Source organism: Gasterosteus aculeatus, chromosome 14 (assembly GCF_964276395.1).
Source record: "Gasterosteus aculeatus chromosome 14, fGasAcu3.hap1.1, whole genome shotgun sequence".
Taxonomy (NCBI): Eukaryota; Metazoa; Chordata; class Actinopteri; order Perciformes; family Gasterosteidae; genus Gasterosteus; species Gasterosteus aculeatus.
Window position 1 is genome coordinate 5052110 of NC_135702.1, and position 22810 is coordinate 5074919.

Consider the following 22810-nt stretch of genomic DNA (forward strand, 5'->3'; position numbering starts at 1 on the left):
TTTTTTACGGAGAACCAAATTTTTTTGTCATGTGCTGATTCCAGGGAAACGGGAGATGACATGAATGAAACACGTGTGTGTGTGAGAGACAGACTGCAGTTTGAACTTGTGCTTTCTTTTAAAAAACAACGGTTCGGCCCCTCCATATTCTTAAGCCACAACTAATATTGCTCCCCTCTGTTTCCAAGCCACGGCCGCATTCTCCACACTCACATCCTCCCTGGTGGTCTGCCGTTTGCTGCAGGCAAACCCAACCGCGGACGTCGGGATATTTACCGAGCAAAGAGTAGCCCGGACCGTCCCAATGCAGCAACAAAAGAAAAGAAACTACTCTGGGCTGTTCTCTGCATTTTCATATTCTCGTTAAAAAAGATGAGGTCATTCTTTTGGAAACGCTGCAGCGACACAAACCCACTTGTCCCTTGTTCTCAACCAGAAAGCTGTGCGCGCACGGTGGGGGACGGGGATTCTGCCTCTAGGAGAGCGACAGCAGGAGGCTCAGGTTTGGGAGCAGCAGTCCAGCCTCTCGGGAAAGCCGCTCCCTCAGACTGCAGGCGAATACCAGAACAGTGCGTGGGACTCGGTTCCAGTCAACGCCACACACTGTGGGGATTGAATCCAAATGTGAGGCCAGTTTCGCTCATGAAGCAGACTTTAGTTTCTCCTGTTTGTTTGGAGTATTTCGTGGCGCGCATCATTGTTTACACCTGGATCTTTTGGTGTTGCATTAGTAGGTCGGACTGGAAATCTCAATAGAATTATAGGAGTACACAGTGGAAACAGTTTGTACACCATGATATATGATATGCTATCCGCTGTCAATGTCTGTATCTTTCAATGAGTTAAGAGTACCCTTAACATTGTGTCCTCTGCCTGATAAAGAAGATGAGTTCATTAGAATGAAGTTTCCTCAACAGTGAGTCCCTATACAGTCAGGACCCAGATGTGCCTCCAGTCACAACGTTCATTTGTGATGACTCAAGCATGTACAGAGCCACTGGATCATTATTTCAGACGGGTGATTCTGATAAATCTCCTTTTAGCTTTCTATCCATTTCTTACCAGCTCCTGAAGGAAAAGTCTGGCTCTAAGCCGCTAAACCTGTATGTTCAACAGCTATAAATATCATATTCTGCCCTTTTGTTATGAGCAGTGCACAGTTGTTTGCTTCTTTGCCAAAAACAACAGGCATTTGCAGCATAAAATGATGATTAGAGAAGGTGAGAGTGAGCCAAAACATTGTTGATATCAATTATCAGAAATGCACAAGCTCAAAACTGCAACTGCAATAAACCATTCACCCGCCCTCTTCGTATACATTACATTACTTGTATCCAAAGCGACTTACATTGCGTTGCATTTGTAACCCTTGTTTTTTTTACATTTTCAAAAGAACCAATTATGAAGTTTAAACTTAGAAATAACGCTGTTATTTTTTTTTAATGATCCGGTTTGATGAATGTAAGAAACAGGATATGTGACAATAATGAAGTACGCAGAAATATGCCGTGGAGCAGAAATAGATTTCAGATCGCAAGCAGATCACACTGAAGTCACTTAAGCAGAAGCAGCTATTGGTGTAACAGGTCATTGAAGTGCTCATTAAACGTTGATCAGTGGCCCCTTCATCCAGTAATTACTCTTCTCCAGCGTCAGTGACCTCTCAGACACAGGAAGCCAGACTCAGTGGGAGACGGTACCCAAACACTTCCCCCCCCGTGAGGACTTCTAAGTGTGTGTGTCCGTGTGCTGGCCTTTTTATTCTCTTTACTATTTGAGACTCCACTGTCAGACGGGTCTACTGACGATCACCAAGTCCACAATCTCCGTCAAGAAAATCTAACATGATACCAGACCTTCTTCTACAACTAATGTGCAACAAAATCTGGGACAAAGAGGCAAAGAGGCCGACGCCGAGCCCCAGAATGGCCTGAAGAAAGCTCCTCTGACTCACGCAGCAAATTCATCAAAAACTAAATCCCTGAGACAAAAAGAATAGAACGACCCGAAGTGATTTATGTGCGAGCGGCTGGAAAACACTGGAAAAAGAGTGTCATGTTGCTGTCTTGAAGCAATACCTGACACTGCTGTTGCTCTCGCTGCTGGCATGATACAGATACCTTTAATCTATCGCTGAAAAAAGGTTTTATAAAATACCCTCCGCCTAAAAAATGAAAATAAAAAATGTGAGGAAAGGAAGAAAGGAAGAAGTTGCCAAAGAAATTACTGCGAGATCTTAAAATGTTAGAAATGTTGGATCTCTTTGAGACACACAACTCATCAGCTGGATATGGAGATAAACACTGTAATTTCTCCAAAGCTTAGACACATTGTATTAATACCACTAACTGGCACCACCTCATAACACAAAAATGGGAGCTATGCCTTTCTTAAAGCTACATTTAATTTATTGGTTTGGGAGAACAGCCAAAAGTGTGAGTCAAATCTCTTCTCACATGCAAATTATCCTAGAAAAAAAATGACAGAGCAATAATTCTGTTATGTGGGATGAAATACTGGCTGATAAGTGCAGCGTTGTAAGCCAGTCTTGGTGTTTTGCCCGGGGATACCGACAGAAAACCCTCTAGTATTCCAGAGAGCTCCTGCACCAGCTGCACACTCACTTACTGCGAGGAAACGGGCCTCCCCAGGCGTGCGCGTTCACAGAAGCACCCCGATGCCTACCGAGCTTTTAGGGACGGGGAAATTGAACTTGCAGGAACTTGCTGCGTGTCCAGTGAGAGACGTTTCCCTCCATCCACACAGAGCTTATTAGCGGTAGGTATTTGTGCATACTATACATATGGACATTTAGAACTGACTTAAGATTCATTTATTCTTGTTGCAATGTTTTAATCGTAAGAAAATGGCCGTTCCTAAATATTATTGTCAGCAATGCTGACTTTTGTGACCCAGCACGAATACGTGCACGTAGATGTCATGTAACACTTAAACGTGAAGTTTGTGTTTGGATCTGTAAGCAGGAGATGACGTCAGGCGTGCGTTCAATGACGTGCACAATAGGGGGTTTGCATAACGTCCACATTCCTCTGATACAGCAGTCAGAATGCGCTTGTACGTAACAGGACTCCATTGAGAATAAACGTTTTACCAACACGATCGTCTGTAGTTGTCAATGTTAGACGTGACTACAGCCCCGGAGGTCAGACAAATGGTGCAGTGTTCATAACACAACAAGGGTCTTTAAAAATGACAGAACTGCAGTGGCATTTTATTTACCCCCGTTGAATGCCAAGGTCAAACAGCCGAAGCGGGGAAAAACAGAGGATTTTCAGTGCTTTAGTGCACTGTTGCATTATTGATTTATTACAGTTTGTCATTTACGTACTTTCCTTCAGATCAGAGTTCAGACATTGTGGTGTGAATATTTATGAAACGACTCATAAAACCTGTTGTGACTTGAAGCATTCTGCCAAATTACATATTGATGTCTCTTTTATTTCTTCTTACGTTGTAATATAATACATTTGGTTTAATGTTTTCACTCACAATCCGCTCATTTATTCACTTATAATGTCACCTCGCTTACTTCACTGGAATACAGATTTAATCCCAAATGGTTTAAATTACAATGATCGAAACGGTTCCATCGACCGAATGAATCCTGTCTTTGTTTACGACGCAGCCAGATGAAATCTGAGACCGTGCATGTGTGTGTGTGTGTGTGCACGTGAATCTGAGTGCGCACACGCAGGGTTGTGCGTGCGTACATCCCCGCGGGCGGGGCGGGGCGGGCAGACGGCATGTTGACGCTAAGCCCACACGTGCCGTATCCTACGCGTGCTATTTGGTGACCCTTCACCTCCATTTGACTCCCGGCCTTCAGATTCCAGGCGTTGCTCAGAGAGGTTTGGCCCGACTGAGCCGGAGCCAACGTGGTCCCACGCTGACAATAACGCACTCTTTCTAATGATGTTGTTTTATGTTACGTATATATATCCATGTAAAATGAACATCTGGCCAATACAGCGTTTCCTACAACGACACTATCGTTGATTAAACAGATTTTTGTTGGTCAGGTTAATGCGGCTTTATTCAATTTTCTGACTTAGTAACTTTGTTGACCTGCTTCCTTCAGTTGTGAAGGCTGATTGCTTCTTTCAGCTGTTAAGTATTGCCTTTCATACCAAGTAACTAAAGCGAAAGGGGTTACTCATCAGGAAAAGCAAATAAGGCCTTAATGTTTAAATATGTGCGTTGTTGTGTAATCATCACCTGTGTTTCCACGGGTGCCCTTTCCAACAGAAAGGGACAGATGTTCCTGCTCCCACTGAGGAAGCAGCAATTAGGCTAATGTGACAGGCAACAAATGAAGACTTCACAGACTTCACGTAGGAGGATTAATTAATAGCTGATCTAAATACGGCTTCACGCCACAAAAAAAAGTTTTTGGGTTCACGACATTAACTCCACTGAGCGCACACTGACGGATGAGACGCATCTCGGCCCCTTGATCCTGAGCAGAAGAGTTAAAGGTTATAAAAAGGACTGCAGCTCTCTGTCCTGTTCACCCTTCCCTACTCCGGACCAGTTATCTGGTGCCCTCCTGGGGTACGTGCTGTTTTTCTGCCATTTCCATGAAGCGCTGCCTTGGAATGTCACAGAGATTCAAGACCTCTGAACACACTGTTCTGTGCCTGACCTGGTTTCATCCAGTTGTTCCTTTCTCTGTTAAAAAAAAGTAGCAGTTCTGGGTATCTGAAATGTACGTTGGCTTTGTTTCATAAGTTGGAGAGCGCAGACAAAATATGAAAGGATAACTGAAGTTGGGACACAGTGACTCGTATTTCTGGGTGGGTAAATATAGACGGCAAGAACTTCTAAAAGGAAAACAGGTCGCTTGTCTGTCTGTGTAAATTATTATAATGAACTGCTCCAAAGCATTTGCATCATTCCCTCAGAATATTCAAAGCACCAACAACTAAGGCAAAGCAAGTTGGTGCTTCCGTTTTTAACCGGAGCTGCCCAGAAATAGCAGCGAGGGGTGTGTAGCTGGCCAGTGGCCCACCTTCAGGTCCGGATCTTTCACCTCCCAAGACTTCTGCCGCTGGTGTGTTTTGGGGTTTGGCTGAGCTGAGCGTGCCGGGAACTCGGCCAGACAAAGATGTGCAGGACGTTTTAAACGCACGCAAGTGTTCAAGATTCCTCTGGAAACGGAGGATGTTGTTTTGGGAGGAGAACGTGGTACAAATGGTTGTGATCCTTGGTGTTTTTTTCTTTTTCTGTGCAGACAAAGAATGGAGGTTTTGGGGAAAAAACTCCTCTGTTTTCTCAGCAGCCATTTTGACGAGTCATCGCAGCGTAAACACAGGTGTAATTAATCAGAATAATTATGGTCCTGATCCCTTTACGTTGGCCAGCGTTTCTGGTATTGTACACGATGGCTCACTGGAACAACTTGGTAATTGTAATGGGGCCATAATTAGTTTGACAATTTGCGCCTGTGTTTATTTTGCTATGACTTGTCCAAATGGCTTCTTTGAAAAGGTGTTATTGCAATAAAGTCTAACACTCTAAATAACTCAGTAGTGCCCACCGATCAGGAAATACCCGCTAATTTATCAAAAGCTATTAGGTTGATTTTTACAAATTTGAAACAAAGGTCATACAGTAACATATTTAGACTTTTTTTATTTTTTTATTTCAACCTTACATATTTAGACTTTTCTTTCAAAACGATCTAATTTTGATCTAATATTTCTTGAATTTTTTTCCATTTTATTTTTTGATTTCCCAAAAAAATCTGAACCCAAAGAATTTTTCCAAAGCATTGTTCGACCTACTATTTTTTTCCTTCTCTTCCGCATGTTTGTGATTTTTCTTTGTAATGAGACTGAGACATTTGTCCGTCGGCCTCTTTGTTCGCTCTGCACATGCTCAGTGGGGGACGCTGCCCGGCTACAGTAACGTTAGTGACGGCCTCAGTGTCGCTCTTTGTCTCCTCTCCTTCTCTCAGGGAAACTTTGTGTGCCGACTTCAGAGACATCGAGCTGTTTACTTGCACCTGATACTAGTCGACTCTTTAAATGCAAACCACGCTAGCCAAGTAGTTTTGTTGCCTGAACTTAACCAATCTCTCACAATATTAACGATGAGATGCGTTTTTTTTTAGACTGGCAGGAAGTTTGAAACATATTTTTGACTCAGAAATGTCAGCCGTTAAACTCCGTTATCTGCCAAACTATTACGTCACAACATTTATTTCTGTCTTTCATATTCGCAAACGGATGTGTGGACAATGTCCCAGAGGTATCAGGAGTTATAATAATGATTCGATTTTGGCCCAATTATTGGACTTCCTAACCTTTAGTGAATGTCAGGCTTATTAACGTGAAGACAGATTTATTCACATCCACTCCGTGACTGGGCAAAGGCCTTTTTGTCTAGATGTGACTCTCTATTATGTAAGTCCCTGCATGATTAAAGGACTTGACATTTAATAACTAATAACTTTCACTGCAGCAATGGAAATTAGTTGCATGCGTCACAAATAAGTTGCGTTTAGCCTTTCGGTGTGTTCAGATCCTTACCAAGACCTTGGTCTCCTCCTCGTCTTTGTAATAGTGGAGCTGGTCCCCTCGCAGAACAAACCAGCGGCTGTGCCACGTCTTAACAAAGCCCCCTTGCTTTTTGAGCCACCCACACCTGACGACGCAGGGCCGTCCCTGCCGCTGGGTCTCCGTGCCGGCGTGACCTCCACTGCGCTGCGGACCGCTTTGGGACACGCACTGGTCGTCCATCGCAGGGACGCTAATCTGCAACGGGACAAAAGAAAAGGGCAAAAGGAGTTCAAATCTGTTTGGGTGTGCAGAGGCTCCACGGCGGCCGAGGGTGAATAAAAGATAAACGCATGTTTAATGAACGGATGCTGCAGCATTCATTAAAGGCCCCTTTTTCATCACTTCAATGCAGATATTCAAAAGAGAAATGATCACAGGGCGCTTTGGAACTTGTGCAAGGGGGACGAGAGCAGAAGGGGAAGTGTGGGAGGAGGAATTCATAAACCAGATAACGAGACCACAAACTCTAATCTCTTTAATCTTGTGTCACCCACCTACACGCTGTTGGCCCGCCAGGCTTTCTAGTCTCTGTGTCGCATTTCTTCTCTCAGTTTCTTGGAACGCCAAAACTCTTTTTAACTGCTTTAAAAGTTTTAACGTAACAGAACTCAACTCAATATTCAAGTGATGACTCCGGAATTTTGAGGCTCACTGTGTAGTAAGTGTATAGTTGTATGTTTAAGCAACTAAAACACCCATCACACTCTTTCTATTGACATGCTAACATGCATAACTAAGACGGTAAACCGGGTAGACATTAAGACTGCTTTCATTAGCATGTAGCTCAAAGAAGTTATGAAAAGACCACTGTTGCTGCGTCGACAATGTGAAATGTCAAAGTCGAACACGCAGCACAGGATGGCTAAAATATATCCATGATCGCAATAAGTGATGAACCGTTAAAGCACACGGGCCGTGACCTTCCTTCACCCTCTGAAGCAAAGGGTGGTCCTTTTAACAACCTGGCCTGCCTGCTCCCCCGAAGTCACTGTACGCCTGCACTCATAAACAAATACCCTTGGCTGGACGTAGAAACCTTCACACGTGTCGGTATACAATGCACATGCATGAAGTGCACACAAACAACCGCGTGCGTTCAGTAAATCGCACTCTGCGCTTATTGTTTCCACACACAGCCGATTATTTCTAAAGCTCCGCGTCATGACATATGCTTCTCACTGCTACGGACTGCGGCTGCGAGTGTCGAGCGTTGCCATGTTGCCAGCGGCTCCGGCTGCGCTCGCCTTGGTGGAGGTCCAAACAGCCTACGGGTCCAGACGAGGACCAGAAGCGGCGCAGCAGTGTCCCAGGTAGCAGTGCAGCTGCTGTTGTGATTTCAATACTTTCTCCGGTCCCGTGCACGTGGTCCAAGTGAGCTAAGTTCCGCACGCGAGTGCAAGCACTGACACGCTTACTAGTTTGCTACATTATCTAATGGTGGATATGTGAGGGAAAGAAGAGAGCTGTGATCTGAGCTGCAGAGAAACTCTTCATTTTGTGAGAACGGCACTGATATTGGAGGGAAAAACGTTACTTCCCACACATTGACACATTGTCTTGGCCCTTTGCACACACAGATGCGCACACACTAACACACGCGGCATAAATCACAGTGTAGGGTTGAATCGCACATATGCTGACGGGATGCCAGAGCTCCTTCATAATGTCCTGCCTCCAGGTCGGGGCCTCGTTAACAGCACTGCTGAAACCGGCCGCTGGTGCCACAAGGTGAAAAGGTAAATAACTCAGCTGTTGCTTACTGTGAATGTGACTCGGAGGCAGCAATGAGTAGGAGCACTATTTGAAATGTACATTACGCGGTGGGTGAGTCGTGTGGTAATAAATCGCCACACAGGGATAGGAGGCATACTTATCTTTAAATCTATAAATCAACAGAGAGGTAGAAAAAAATTGCCAAAAAGTTGCATGGTCCACGTGGTATGATGAATTGTGACCTTTTGAAAGTTACTCCTTTTAAATTTATGTTCCCAATAAAATACTTCAAGCAAATAGTTCAAGCAGAAATATCATGAAACAGAATCATAAGAAAACGATGTGTTAACGACAGCCATAAAGTAATGAATCTTGAGTTAATCGTATAGTTTATGACCAATATAAAGATGAACTATGGTGGAACAAGCAACTGCTCTCAAACTTGAAGACGACAAACAGGGGAAAAACAAATCATACTTTTTTACGATAAAGTTGGTATTAGTGGTTTAGTTAACCACTTTGGTCGACACCTCCTCAAATCTACTCATTCAAACTTACAATACTCACACTCTCACATATTTGAAATGCAATGTTTGATGCCTTTGAGGCCTGATACCCTCTATAAGAAATGTGCTTTCATAATATAATACCGTTTTTATAATAACGTCATTACCAAAGTGAAAGTTACTACTTTCATCACCATTCTGCTCACCTCTTGGGTGTAAAGAATACTTTAAAACAAGAAAGAGTGTTTGATTCACTCTCCCCGGCCCCCAATGAGCTAGTTAGTTAGTTGCCTATAGATTAATGTTCCTGATTAGTGTGAGGAAACAACCCAACCAGGGCTGAAGTCGTGTCAGTTGGTCTATTTTTTTCAAAGCTGAATTTCATACGCTGCCATTCTTTTGCAGATATGGTAGTAAGCATATTTATGATGCAAGTATAAAGTCTCTGCAAGAACACATCACTACCAGAAGGTTTTTTGTCCATTCAGCGCGTTGAAAACAGCCTCCCAGAGGGGCAGTCCGTGTCCCCGTAAAGCACCTCTGTGTGTGTATTGTATGTGCGTGGCTGGTATTGTGAGCTTCTCCTTGTGCCTCAGTCTCCAAAATAAGCACATATTTAACACTTCTCCATCATAACAGCAAAGACATATAACTTTAAAGACGGATAAAAGATTTTTATTGCAATCTATTTAAACAGAGATGCAGAAAGATACTCGTTAAAAAATACCCACACATGTAAGTTGAACTACAAAGCGAGCGAGAAGCATTTTTATTTGCATTTTTATGATGCAGAAAACACAGTTTAGAGATTGACATGAAGCCCAATGTTCCTCTATGAGTTTGTTGATGACATCAAGTCGTATCTGCAGAATAATGACCCTGGCGGCGTGATGAGTTAACGCTTTACGTTGCCATCTGCTCTTGTCTCGTAACACTCGATTCTGCTTCCTAACTTCAACAATACACCAGAATAATCTTCACCGCACGTCTGAGAACTTTAACCGTACGCGCTGACCTTCACTACCAAAAAAAGACACAACAGCGGCACAGCATGGAGCACATTCAGCCTCACGCACATACGCACTCGGCAGGGAAACACAACGAGATTGTCACGAACCAGCCCCCCAAAGGCTTCGTTGCATGCATCCGCTGTCATTCCTAAGCAGGATGCAAAGCATTTGCAGCATTTTCGGCAGCGGAATAAAAAAGGAAAGTAAAAAATGTTCCAGCAGTGTTAGTATTCTCTGTCGGTTTGTGCCCATCGGTGAATTGGTTGCTTAATCAGGCCATCGCATGATCAGAGACGCCTTGTTGCTGCTTGGAAAATATGCACCCATAAAATACAACTACTGGACGTTAGTGATTTAGTGATGAAAGCTGTTCTCATAACAGCCAAGAAGTCACAGAATTTGAAGATAAATCCTTTTTGGATGGTTTTATGCGACACAGTCAATTTATGTAAACTGATACTTTGGATGATGAACCTATGCATGATAAAATAAGGGGCTCTGGGCTTTGACGAGTGATGTGGCATAATAAAGGGTTCAGGATAATTCAGCGTGAAAGCAACCTTTACACATCATTGAAGTCTTTTGTCTCATGTGTAATTGATGCCAGAAGCACCATACGTTGGCTGCACCACGAGTAACATTATCCCTGAACAAAGAAGAAATGAAAATTATAGAGGTCTAAAGAAGAAGTGCGACAACATTGTAAAAATCTATGAAATGCAGACTCGGCAGCATCAGAAGTGTTATTTCCACACATGGGAAATTACTAAAGCTGGAAGCACACAGAAAGCCTGCAAACTGCTGTTTGACACCTCTTTGAAATGAGCTTCAGGGAAGATTATTTTGGTGGAAACAACAGTTTCCCAAACCATACGTTTTGGCCTGCATGAAGCAGAGCATTCGGTTCCCATAATTGTGACTTTAAGGACCGTAGCCCACACTGCAAAACAAATGTGGTGTCGGGCACGGACAGCGGCGGAAGTGGTCGGTCGCAACGGCCGCAGCAGAGCGCCCCCTAGAGGCCAAAACTGTCTCTGACTGACCGACTGATAAATGCGCCCAGCTGACTCGTTTCAACACTGTAATCCGGAAGCTTAATCGAGGGTCTCAAACATGCACTTGATGATCCGCGTGGAAGACGTGTGAATGAAGAAAGCTTTTTTTCTTGTTTTTTAATGGAGAGCTTACATTCATGCCTGACTAGCTTCCGTACTCTTATATAGCATTTTGAACATGAGGCGATGGACAGAGTTTTGTTTACCTGTGGCCTCTATAGCTTACAGAGGGGCCCATGCACGACTCTTCAATATGTGCCGGAATCCAACACATGACAGGTAGGGATTTATAGTTGAGCTCAGTCATGATCGCTCTTTGGGGAAGAGCGGCTCAGCAGGGTGTCCAAAACATGTTGTTGATGAGAACTCTGAGTAATGTGAAATGTGTGTTCATGATTAAAGGTATCAGTGTTCAAAGTGCTGGAAAATAAGTCTTCCGACTGAAGGCTTAAAGATTCACTGATGAAGAGCAGACTATTTATGTGGCAAACAATGCGATTACCATCTGCCCGTCATCATTCTCCAGTTTGCATGTTCAGCAGCTGCTTGCCACTAAAGCCTGTGCCAACTTTAACCTGACAGATGCAGAGGTTGATTGAGCACGAAAAGTCCAAAGACGGAGGGACAACAACTTGCTACCGGTTACTCTGATCAAGTCTGATGAAAAAAATTCAGCCTAATTGTCCATTTGTCTCATTGGCGACCATCTCTCCAAAGCTCATCTGCATCAAATTTGACAAAGTTGGTGTTTTCTTCATAGACAGATTCTAATTCGTGCATGAATATAAAAACACGCAACAGAGGAAACGTGAACTTCTGTTGGCCAGCCAATGGTGTCGACCCTTTTAATAACCCTGAACAACATTGCCCCTCAAAGTCTGCACAGTTGGGCCTCAGCGACCCACATGTGTTAAAGACAAATATAACCCTTTGCCAGCAAAGCTGCTACTCCGAGCTAAGAGGGAGGGGAAGTTTCTGCCTGTGCTTTCTGGAGCGCCAGTCATTTTAGAGGATGTGAAAGAGGAAAAGGCTTGTGAGGTCATAATCTGAGAAGCCGTCCTTCATCACGTGGTAGCCCGCCATGAGACACAGAAGCGGCGGCAGAAGAAACAAACGGTTGTAACTCCCAGACTTCCCTGCATGAATCAATGTGATGAGTCAGTGTCTTATTTTGTCTCCACACAGATTTAGACGCCACCCCTCCCCTCCCCACGTTTATAGTCTACTATACGCTCGCTATCCCATCACTATAGCATCGCCGCCCCCCCTTCCCTCCCTCCCCATTTTCCTCCTCGCCATGTGTCGCCGCGTGTCTGGTAAAGTGAGAGACGAGGCTGAAGACTTTGCGCCGGCCGCTGACTCATTCCACATGTCTTCTGTGATCCTACTGGACTAAATTTGATACCAGATGCTTCGGTCGCAGAGTGAGAGGGCGAACTGAAAATGACTCATTGATTGCAGTAGTTTTCCCCAGCGATGTCATTGTTGTTATTACAGTTTGGGGGAAAAAACGGCTCCTGCATTTCGCCCTCCGTTCACTATGAATGTCCGCTCACTATAGATTATCTTTGTGAACTAAAGGAGTAAGACATTATCACAATAACTCACTCTGGCGAAGAGTTCGATTGGTATAATATCAAACTCCTCTGACTTTATCTGGACTCTGCTGCGGATTCAGTGGTCCTCGTCTCCGTCCCCTCCTCTCGGTCTCAATAAAGACATATCACAGATAGACCGGGGGAACAGTCGAGTGCAGCAGCTGACGCGGGGAACCTGATCCCCGGGTCTTTACAGCAGCACAGCTCGTGCACTGCAGACATTCCCGGCACTCGGTGGGGGGGGGGGGGGGGGGTCATCATATCTTCCCCTCTACCTCGGCTCGTGCCTTGTTTGCTTTCGCAACGTCCTTTTTTTCAATCAGAGGTGTACTTTCCGTCCTTTGTGCCATTCTATTCGTCACCTGGTCGTTTCGGCCCTTATGCAGTTGGACGACATGCTGGTGTAACAAAGAAAAAGACAATAGGGGCTCTAAATCTGAACTTGGCAAAAACCTCCCCCAAAAACAGTTATTGCTATGGTCACTTGCAGTAAATTGACCTTCAGGCCAACAATGAAGCTTTAAATAAAGATGGTCGCATTGGGTCTTTTTACCAATACTGTTTCTTAAGATTCCCAGCCGGCCCGGCCAGGTGACACATCTATAAATAGTGTATCTCCTCCGGGTGCATCTCTACTCCAATCACAGGTACAACACAGCTGGATGAGTTGTTTCACTACACAGCGGACAAACATCACATCAAATGACCCGTTGTGGATGTAGGCGTGTGACCAAAGGCACAGACGTATCTTACCAGAGCGTCATCCAAAATGTAAGTAGTAACTACCAAACACGGCTATGTGCTCGATGCAATGTGAAGTTCAGCTCCATTTAAACCTTCTCAGAATAGGATTGGCGTTAATTAGTTCAACTGCCAATCAGCCCCTCTTTGGACCAGTAAGTCAGACCGTTTTGCCTTCAGCATCTTCACGCTCCTCTTACGCGCCAAAGGGAGCGTTATTGGGACATCGGAGAAGGACGGCGCCGAAGACGAAACGACGAAGCCCCCCCACAGACACTCACCTTCTGAACACGCAGCCCTGTTGAATTCCTCGGCCGTGACGTGCGGTGATGCACACCTATTGTACCCGATCCGGAGGCAGGTGGTCAACATCGATCCTGGGAAGAGACACGGGCGGCCGAAGTTGCACTCCAGCTCAGCTGCTGCTCCCTGCTGCGCCTCCCCGCCGGCACACAGGGGGGGAGGAGGGGGGAGGAGGGCGGATGCAGAGGGGGATCCGGTGGGCTCAGACGAGTCCGTTATAAACTTTCCCCTCTCGCTGCTCCTCAGACTGTCCGCATGCTGAGAAAGTCTCTCCCCCCCCCCCCCCCCCCCCCGCTGGGAGCAGGATGGCTGTCGAGGTCGGTCGGCAGAGTCACAGATGGGACGGGAGTCACGCATGCAAACTCACACACGCGCACAAACACACGCACGCACACACACACGCACACACTCGCTCGCTCTCCACTAACACTGCACCCTATGCAAAGCCTCCTTCAGTCATCCTGGTCTGTCTGAGAACACTGAGTGTGTTGCTTACAGAGAGAAGGAGGAAGGAGAGAGGGAGGGGAAGTATGCGTGCGTGTGTCTGTGAGAGAGAGAGAGAGAGAGAGAGAGAGAGAGAGAGAGAGAGCATGTTTTAAATGGCCCCTCTGACTTTCTCTTATATTTCAGATTGCACACCAGCAACCTGCAGTTTTTCAAACTCTCCCATTGGCTTCCACTCTCCTCGAAATGTTAAGAGCCAAAAGAAATCCCCAAAGTTTCCCTCGATTCACAATGTGGAATATAAATCATGAGTTTCCCCACAAATCACCGGTGAGTAATTCCGCACACAAACACAGAAAGCTGCCCTAGTTTCAAAGATGTCGTAAACAAATGGCTGCCTGCTTGCAGCTCCACAAACATTTATTTAATGACACTTTGGTGCAAGTCCAGCTGTGCACACACCAGTGGAAAGTGCATCTTGTTTACGAGGGACTGGTCTAGGATGTCTTCCTAATCCAGAGTCCTCCAGGGCTTTCTTTCTAGAGAAGAGCCTTATTTAATCATGTGTGATATGTGTACAATAAATGGAGTAATCAAACAATTTACACTCATGAATGTGGGGGATTATTATTGCGACGTCCGCTTATACTTTGTGGCATATGCGGAACATTACAGAGTCCAATCATGCAATCATTAAGCTCCTCACCAACTCCCCGGCTTAATCACCAGAGTGTAGACCATCGATTTATGATGAGAGAAAAAAATAAAATGAAGAAATGTTATCCTCTCCCAAATTCCAGCACATGGTTGGCATGCAAATGAAAATTGAGGAATTACATATAATTATATAGCTAAATCAAGTTGCAGGAACGAAAGAACTTGGAAGACTTCAATTCATATGATACAGAGTGGAAGAAAGGGAGTATTTTCTATGTTTTAGTGAAGACCTACAAATCAAACACAAAGGAAAAAACATGCATTACAAATCAGAGTATTCACAACTAAAGTATTTCCTTTCAATAAAATGCTGAAGCACGAATGGTACATTGTCACCACAAGAGAGATGCAGAAGCCTCAGGAAACCGTGTTTCCACAAGCACCTGCTCCTGGAAAATCACTAATAAGGGAGGGAAATTCCAATCTATGTAGGAGGTAGCTGATGTGTCAACAATAATTACTTCCTCGAAATCAAATCACCGGGATGAGATTTAGCTTATTTACAGACTCGCGTAGACGTGGAATTGGAGATGGGTGATGTGTGTATTGTGCTATGAACCCTGCTGGGTGTGTTGAGGCGGTTGGCTCTGCCTCCTGCGCACAATTTATTGATCAGTTTGATCTGTAGGCAGGAGGGAGGTCCACATTATACTTGGATGGATCTGCATTTGTCAAATGATTGATCAAAGAGGCAGAAGGGGTGCATTAATTTGTCCAAAGCTTAATACTGAGGCGTTTTTCAGAACAAGGCTCACAATAACCTTTTCCATGCTTTTGTTTTCACCGGGAACCAAGAGCTTCCTGAAATAAGAGATCGGAATCGTACATTAAGCAGTGACTGCACATTTGCAGCCACAGCAAAACATCTGGGAACAACATGTTTTTTGTAACATCTTCCAAAAAGCATACAGCTGTTTAGCTGCACAGGGCTAGAAAAAAAAGAAAAAGAGCTTTGTTAAAGATGAATATTGGCTTTTTTTTCTGTTCTAATTTGTATTAGAACTGTCGTATTTACCTCGGGAACTTTTGGAGGGACTTGACCCCAAGAACTGAGCTGTAGCATTAGCGGCCTCTGGTAGAACATCTTTTCCTTCAGAGTTCTGTTATTTTTCTTCGTTAAAATAGTAAATCTTTTAATCATGTTTTTATTTGCAGCTTTGCAAATAGATTTATATGCAACCCCACCAACAGTGAAAAAAGAATCTAGAATTCATTCCTCCTAATAACGTTTAATCTCCACACAGAAGATGAGTTTTCTTCGGAGCTGTGAAAAGCCTCATTAGCCAGAACAAAGCTTAAAATGAAATACTGAGAACAAATAACAGTGGGCTCTGGACCATTTGTCCTCACGCATCCATCAGCGTGTTTTATTGTATTTGCTGCACGTGGAATGCTGAACATGAAACGCCGTGACCTTGTGACGTGAGAAGAGGGCCGTCTGTAAACAAACCGGGGCTGCATTCGGTCCCCTGAGACGCTGCGGTTCGACCCGATCCGATAGCCACAGCCGATGAGATGAGAATGGATGGATCTTCACTGGAGGAGGCCTCCGGGACTTGAAATGTTCTCTGTGGGTCTGCGGTTCTCATGGCCTCGCAGACAAAGGTTTTGGGCAGTTGGTGACTTCTGGGACGACGTCTTTGGAGGCTGCAGTCGGACAAACGGCCTTCCTCCTTTCCTGGAACTCATTGGGGCTTCCAATGAGGCTGTGTTAATACGTGGTCCTCCTCACTGCTCCTTACTTGTAAATAGTTTTTAGCATCTTTCAGCTCGTTGTTTATTTTATTTTAATGCCTGCAACTCCATACTTTCATCTAAACATTTATCTTCAACAACAAACCTTTGAGAACACCAAAAGGGAAAGAATTAGCGACCGGCAGATGACGACCAAGTTGGTGGGAAGCGCCAGAAGAGTGAATCTTTGATTTACAATCATCCAGTGGGCATAAACACGAATAGAACATGAATTTCTACATATTTGCTGAACGTGTTTGGAAGAATCAACTTCAAATCGTTTCTGATGCCTGAAAGTGGAACAAAGCAATTGTTGCAGGTTTTAATAGCCACAAGGTGACCAAAAGGCTTCTAGTCAGAACATCAAGCCATGAAGGTATGAAAGAAGACACAACGAACCATCAACCTGCTTTGAGTCTGAAAGCCACCTTTCGTGTCACAGCAATCCTTGTTTCATCTAAAGGCATTAAATGCTAGAAAGACAAAGGTAAGACAGCTGTAAAGGTTTACATAAGGAGTGAGAGGTCATGAGGAAGATTGTTAATGGTACGGCTGTGTGGGGAGCACGCTTTGTCGCTCCTCCAGACGAAGGTCAAGCTTCCACAGCACATTATTTCTCGCTCGTCACTGCCGGTTCCATTCTGTGTCCTGACCTCGAGTGAGACAGAAAATGTGTTGCGGCTTCTTCACTGGACTTGCTGACTGTTGTTTTGAAAAGTCAATGCAAAGTCACTGCCCTTCATCCTGAAGAGTGCTGTTTACACTGAATTATGTCAACTGCAAACGTCTGGTGCATGAGCTTGTTGGCGTAGTTTGAAACCCTCACTTACTTTTGTCATTTACCTCTGCAACAGTCACGTTTATACGTTCGATCTTTTCTTCAGTCGCTCAGTTTTTCTCCACACAGAAGAGCATCTCTTTCTCTTTCCCAAAACAACGCCGCCCTCTAGCGGCGAGTCCTTAAACCTCTGGATTGGGGATTTAAACAAGCTCATTTGTAACTGTTTATCTTAAACTTGAACTCCACACACACAATAATACTCATATATTTAATAATCTGTTTCATTTATATTATTGTGCGAGACATTTTGGCAGTAATAAAAACTCGTACTGCAACATTTGGCAAAATAACTGTTTGATCCAACACCTTCAAAGAGCCACCAGAGGTCCATGTGTTACAGCACAACAGGCCAGCAAAAAAAAAAAACTGTTCTGGTCGGAAATACTTTGTCACTTCACAGCTTTTGGTAAAGAATTAAATATAACTACCTTCTAAACGTCAGTAAGTAACCATATGCTTTGTGTGGATATGACCACATGGCATGTTTGTACACTAGTATTTTGTAGTAAAAAATAGCAGGAAGTGGTTAAAAGAAAATTAATTATGCTATTTATGGTGCAGGAAGTAACACAAACATCGTAAAGAGGATTTTTTTTTAAAGCTCTCTAGACACTTTGACACATCTGACGGTTACGGATACATTTTTTTTTTGCTGATTGCAATGTGCGATAATGAACATCCTCACTGACAAGAAACAAGACCAACCCTCCAGGGGTCAGAGGTCAGGTCGCCGAGGTCGAGGCTCCAGACTCGTGTCGTTCCTGAGAACCTCTTAAACGAAGGAGTGAGGGAAGAAGGAGTCAAGGAGTTCATAAATCGGACTGCCTCGCATTTTCAACTGCGCTCCTCGTCACATTTCACGGGCCCTCGGTTTGGACGTTCGCCGTCATCCATCCCGCCGCCTCGTTTCCCGGCTCGCGGTGGCCTACGTGTCTCTCCGCTGGGCCGCGTCAGCCCACAGCTACAACAAACAAGCCAGCTGTAAACAACAGAACATCTATTTGCAGTGAATCAGTGTTATTTACTACTCCGTTCACGCACCTTTGTTTCTGCAGAGGCGGCAGTGACGTGTTCGGGGAGTCAGATAAAGGGTATTTCTCACCAACGCTTTCCTGTTATTTTGCAGGGTCCTTTGTTTGCTTTGCGAGGCCTCTGCCTGTCCGTTCTCAGGGGAACGAGAGGAACGTACTGAATACTCCGGACACACACTGCTCCCATACCTGCCTGCATCCCTGTGTGTGTGTGTGTGTGTGTGTGCGTCACCTCTTGCTTGGATTGAGGAGATGAATTTCAGAAAACTTCAAAAACCCTTTAAATTCTACGATATATTATCCTAAAAAAATGATCAGGTTTGAATTCATAATGGTTCAAATGAAACTTGAGAAAAAATTAGAAGAAGGAAAGGGAACATTCACTTAAAGTTTGATGCAAACCTACAGATTTTGTGTTTCATAAACAAAAAAATGCCCTCATTTGCCACTTTATTCAGTACAAAAATAACACAATGGATAATAGTAGTGAAATAAAAGTTACTCAAAGTCATCAGACGTAGATTCAGAGCTTGTTTGTTGATTGGTATTTTGGTATTTAGTTGTTGAGTTTTCATTTGAATATTATAATATTAATATAAGTTAAATAAAAAGGATGGAAGGTGTCCTCGTCCATCTCTCGACAAGAGGACGGGGCCTTTGTTGCTTTTTTGAGACAAAAAAAACCTTGCTTTTAAATTCCTGTCCTGGGCAGACACAACAACAACAACAGGAAGAAGGGACATTTTCACAGGTGTCAGGAAGCACAGGAAATAAACAAGCTGAATACTGGAAAACATTTTGGTGAGAGTCAGAGGTGAGGCTAATAAGGATATTTTTAGCTGGGGCAGAATCCCGACAGAATGTTGAATGATATGATTTGGATTTTACGCACTTTGATTCTGTGTGGCGGTGGTTAAATAGGGAGAAAATACATTGACCTCCGTTCAAGAGCTGCATATTGTGTTTGATCATAGAAAACGTTTGGAAGGAGGAAATGACAAAGGTTAATATTTAATCAAATCATTTACTGCATTTATCACAGTGCATTTTTTAAAGACTGCAATACGACTTTGTTGAGTCCCGTTACAAAATGCTTCATAAACACACATCATGTATTTCTAAAGATCACAACGTATCATTGGATTAATCTGTGGTCGGATGTCTCAGCGGAGGCTGAGAGACAAATCACAACTTTTATGAATGTTTCCCTTCAGGGAGGAAATGTAAAAATGTGCTTTTCTCCAGAAAGACCTTGAACAATGACTCAAAGTGTGGATATTTTTTATTCATGTGTTTTCATGCAGCTATGAAGGCAAAGCTGAGTTAAAACATTTCATTGGATGTTAAACTCTCCCAAATTCTCTCCCGTCTGGGATCTTTCGTAAAGCAAATAAACCCGGTAAACCCAGACTTTGATCCTTGTTTCTTCTTGCGCTATTTTTCCTCGACTGACAAATGTTTTCTGCGTGGGACCAAAGAATATTCGGCTATTCGTGGAAATAGAGTAAGTAGATCGTTCCAAGTCCTGAGAGTCCAGCGCGCCTGATAAGTCCTCTGCTCCTATAGTGCCACTTCACATCATCATCGTGGGAAATAAGAACTCCTTCCACTCAGAAGACATATTTCTATCCAGACGCTTCTGTTGAGGTTATTAATGTCTTCTCCTTTTCGCCCACAGAAATCCTAATCAGAATTTAGTTTGCTTCAGTTTCTGGGAAAAGTATTTTGTAACAAGTCTTTTTCTTTTTTTAATTCATTTTTCTTAGATCCTGCACTATTTTTACGTAAAGTCACTTTACGTAAAGATTTGATTTGATTTTTTTATTATTTATTCATAATAGCAGCGTAGATATTCAAGCGAGAACAATAATTCCAACATGGTCCCAAGATGTTATGAGACGGACACAAAACATGCAGCTTAATACAACATGATCTTCCTGTTTGGACTTAACAGTTTCCCCAACCTTCATTCTCTGAATTCATACGAGCATTTCTTTAATGAATGTCCTCTGTAGAGACGGGAGAGTTACTAAGTTACGCATCGGACTCCGCGGCGTTCATAATAGTATCTGGAAAAGCAATTTATAGCAAAGAATCTTGGCTTCAATTCCAACTTCTTATTGTGATGAAATCCTGCTAACTGCCCATCCCTTGGATATAACTAACAAATAATGCAAAAAAGATCCTCGATTATCGGACAATGAAACAACATTAAACATGTGTCATAACTTTGGTTTAATTGGGCTGTCTTTACATTGGCTGGTGTCACATACATGATAATTCCAACATCCACTTTTCATAGATCCAGTACAAATATGATATCATTACGGAAAACTTCAAATAAAACTTAACTCTTCTTTCTCTCAACAATATGCACACTAAACGACGTCTACACTGCAGCTCGTGGGAACAAAGTCTTGAGAATCAAAGGAAGAAGAGAGAAAAAGAGAATAACATACAACCGTCTGGTGCATTTCATAGAGAAGATGCTCGATTTAAAAGAGGACCAAACAAACAAAACCAAACCTCCAAATGCTGTAAAAAAGTTTCTCATTGTTTAACATAATAAAATATATCTTTCAGTTCATTTATAAGTTAATGCTACATGTACACCGAATAGATTCAGTCCTGTCAGCACTTGTCAGCGAGGGTTGAGTCGCTTGGGAGCGGTGGGTCTGTCCGTGTGGGGATCCGTGTCCTGGGCAGTACTGACCTCTCCTGAGCCCACGTCCCCCCCTGAAAAGACAAGCGAGAGGATCCATCACTCTTCCAATTCATGTTGAATTTCACAAATGATACGATGATCAATCTTCTTCTCTTTTTTTTTTTTTTACCTTCTTGAGGCTCAGTCTTGAGTTTGCCGGCGATTTTGGCAAAGAATTTGAGGGTGAGACAAGCTCCCGTCTCCCGGTCACATATGCCGCCTTTGCAGTTGCATGTCCTGCGGCACTCCATCCCGTAGGTTCCATACAGACAGTCTGCAAACACAGAAAACAGCACTTTAGACTCCTTCACCTTTTTCTTGCAAAAGGGGTTGTTGTTGATCATTTTCCATGGTTAAATGTACATAGTCACTGTCAGAATAATGATGAGTGATTCAGACAAATGGTTAAACTGCAAGATTGTTCAAATGTCAAGTTTAATGTCCAATTTGTATTTGAAGCAAATATTCACATTAACTATGTGTCAATCTTCCATGTGACAATTCAATAAACATGAGCCCTAACGACTGAAATAACAAGCTGGGATACTGCATTGGGTGCAGCAGGCATCGCGTAATCAAAACGCAGCACGCAGGCACAGACACAACACGCTTGGTCACGCGTGCATGTTGAACCGCGAGCGCACACCAACCTTTGCAGATCCCATATTCGTCTCCGTAATCGTCCTCGTCCTTGTAGAACTCGCAGAATAATCCCGGCCCGCACTTCACCCCGTGCATCCCGGACACCGTGCGGTAGCAGTGCTCCCCGCGTCCGGCCGCGCAGACCTGGCAACAGCCGCAGTCGTCCAGCACCGTCCGTGCGCACCGCTGCGTCGCGCCGCACCGCTCCGCGCTGCATCGGTCGGGGCAGTTCACCGCGTACTTGACGTTGGCGCCCCAAGCCGCGGCATCGCGCAGCATGAGCGAGGACAGCAGTGTGATGAGGAGGAGAGACATGTCCCTGGATGCAGGGAGAAGTGGGGGCTGAGGTGCGGGAGGAGGGCGGAGGGCTGGTGCAGTGAGGCGGCCGGCCGGCGGCGGTCTGTTTTGGGACGCAGAGGACGGAGAAGCGGAACGCCACTGGAAGACTGGAGTGGAGTGACCCTCTGGTGCTTCGGGTCGTGTGTGGTTATCAGCGATGAGCAACTTTGTTTTGCACATGGCTTTGCCCCCTCGTCAATTTCCTCATTCCGGTGTTGTCGTCCTTTTTTTTTTCGCCAGTCAGCCCCCTTGTTTTGGAAATCCGGTTTGGAAGTGGGATTAACTCAGGACCGCCATCCAGGAATTGAAATGCGTGTGACCTGATGTCACGAATTATGTTTGGTCTTTCACACACACACACACACACACACACACACACACACACACACACACACACACACACACACACACACACAACCCCCGCCACCGCAGAAGTGTCTGGCTCAATTTGAATAACTTCTGAAGTTAGGTCACAACATATTAGAAATAATATTGACATTATTATATGACAATATAAATCATATTGTATAGGCTCTCATAAGGATTTTTTTGAATGACCTTGGTCTAAAGTTTAAACTTAAAAATACAAAATAAAAAGCTCTTAATTATGTTATTATTTAACACACTCTCAAAACAGATGTGTTAAAAATAACACATCATGTGTTAATTTTTAACACATCTGTGTGTCTAGTTAAGGACAACACATTCTGTGTTGCTTTTAACACAGCCAGTGTGTCAGAACATTTAACACACGTTGTGTGTTCTATATTTCAACATAACAATGTGTTAAAATAACCCAAAAGATGTGTTAATTGAACACAAAAGATGTGTTAAAAATAAGATTTATACTT

General features: G+C 43.9%; 2 protein-coding genes across 2 annotated transcripts in view; both read right to left on the bottom strand.

Moving 5' to 3' along the window:
• The window catches only part of arhgap24 (Rho GTPase activating protein 24), a 42457-nt gene extending 28441 nt beyond the window's left edge, over nt 1-14016 (bottom strand). The window contains exons 1-2 of the mRNA XM_040196885.2: nt 13486-14016; nt 6552-6776 (exon numbers count right to left, since the gene is read on the bottom strand). Of these exons, the coding sequence (XP_040052819.2) occupies nt 6552-6761 (210 nt within the window). The 5' untranslated portion in view covers nt 6762-6776; nt 13486-14016. The remainder of the gene's footprint in view (nt 1-6551; nt 6777-13485) is intronic.
• A 6474-nt stretch (nt 14017-20490) lies between these two features.
• Nucleotides 20491-22286, bottom strand: esm1 (endothelial cell-specific molecule 1). The gene is made up of 3 exons (XM_040197137.2): nt 21629-22286; nt 21109-21252; nt 20491-21010 (listed from the first exon to the last, which is right to left on the bottom strand). Exons 1-3 carry the CDS (start codon nt 22137-22139, stop codon nt 20916-20918), a joined length of 750 nt encoding a protein of 249 aa, XP_040053071.1. The 5' UTR covers nt 22140-22286; the 3' UTR covers nt 20491-20915.
• Between the last annotated feature and the right edge of the window lie 524 nt (nt 22287-22810).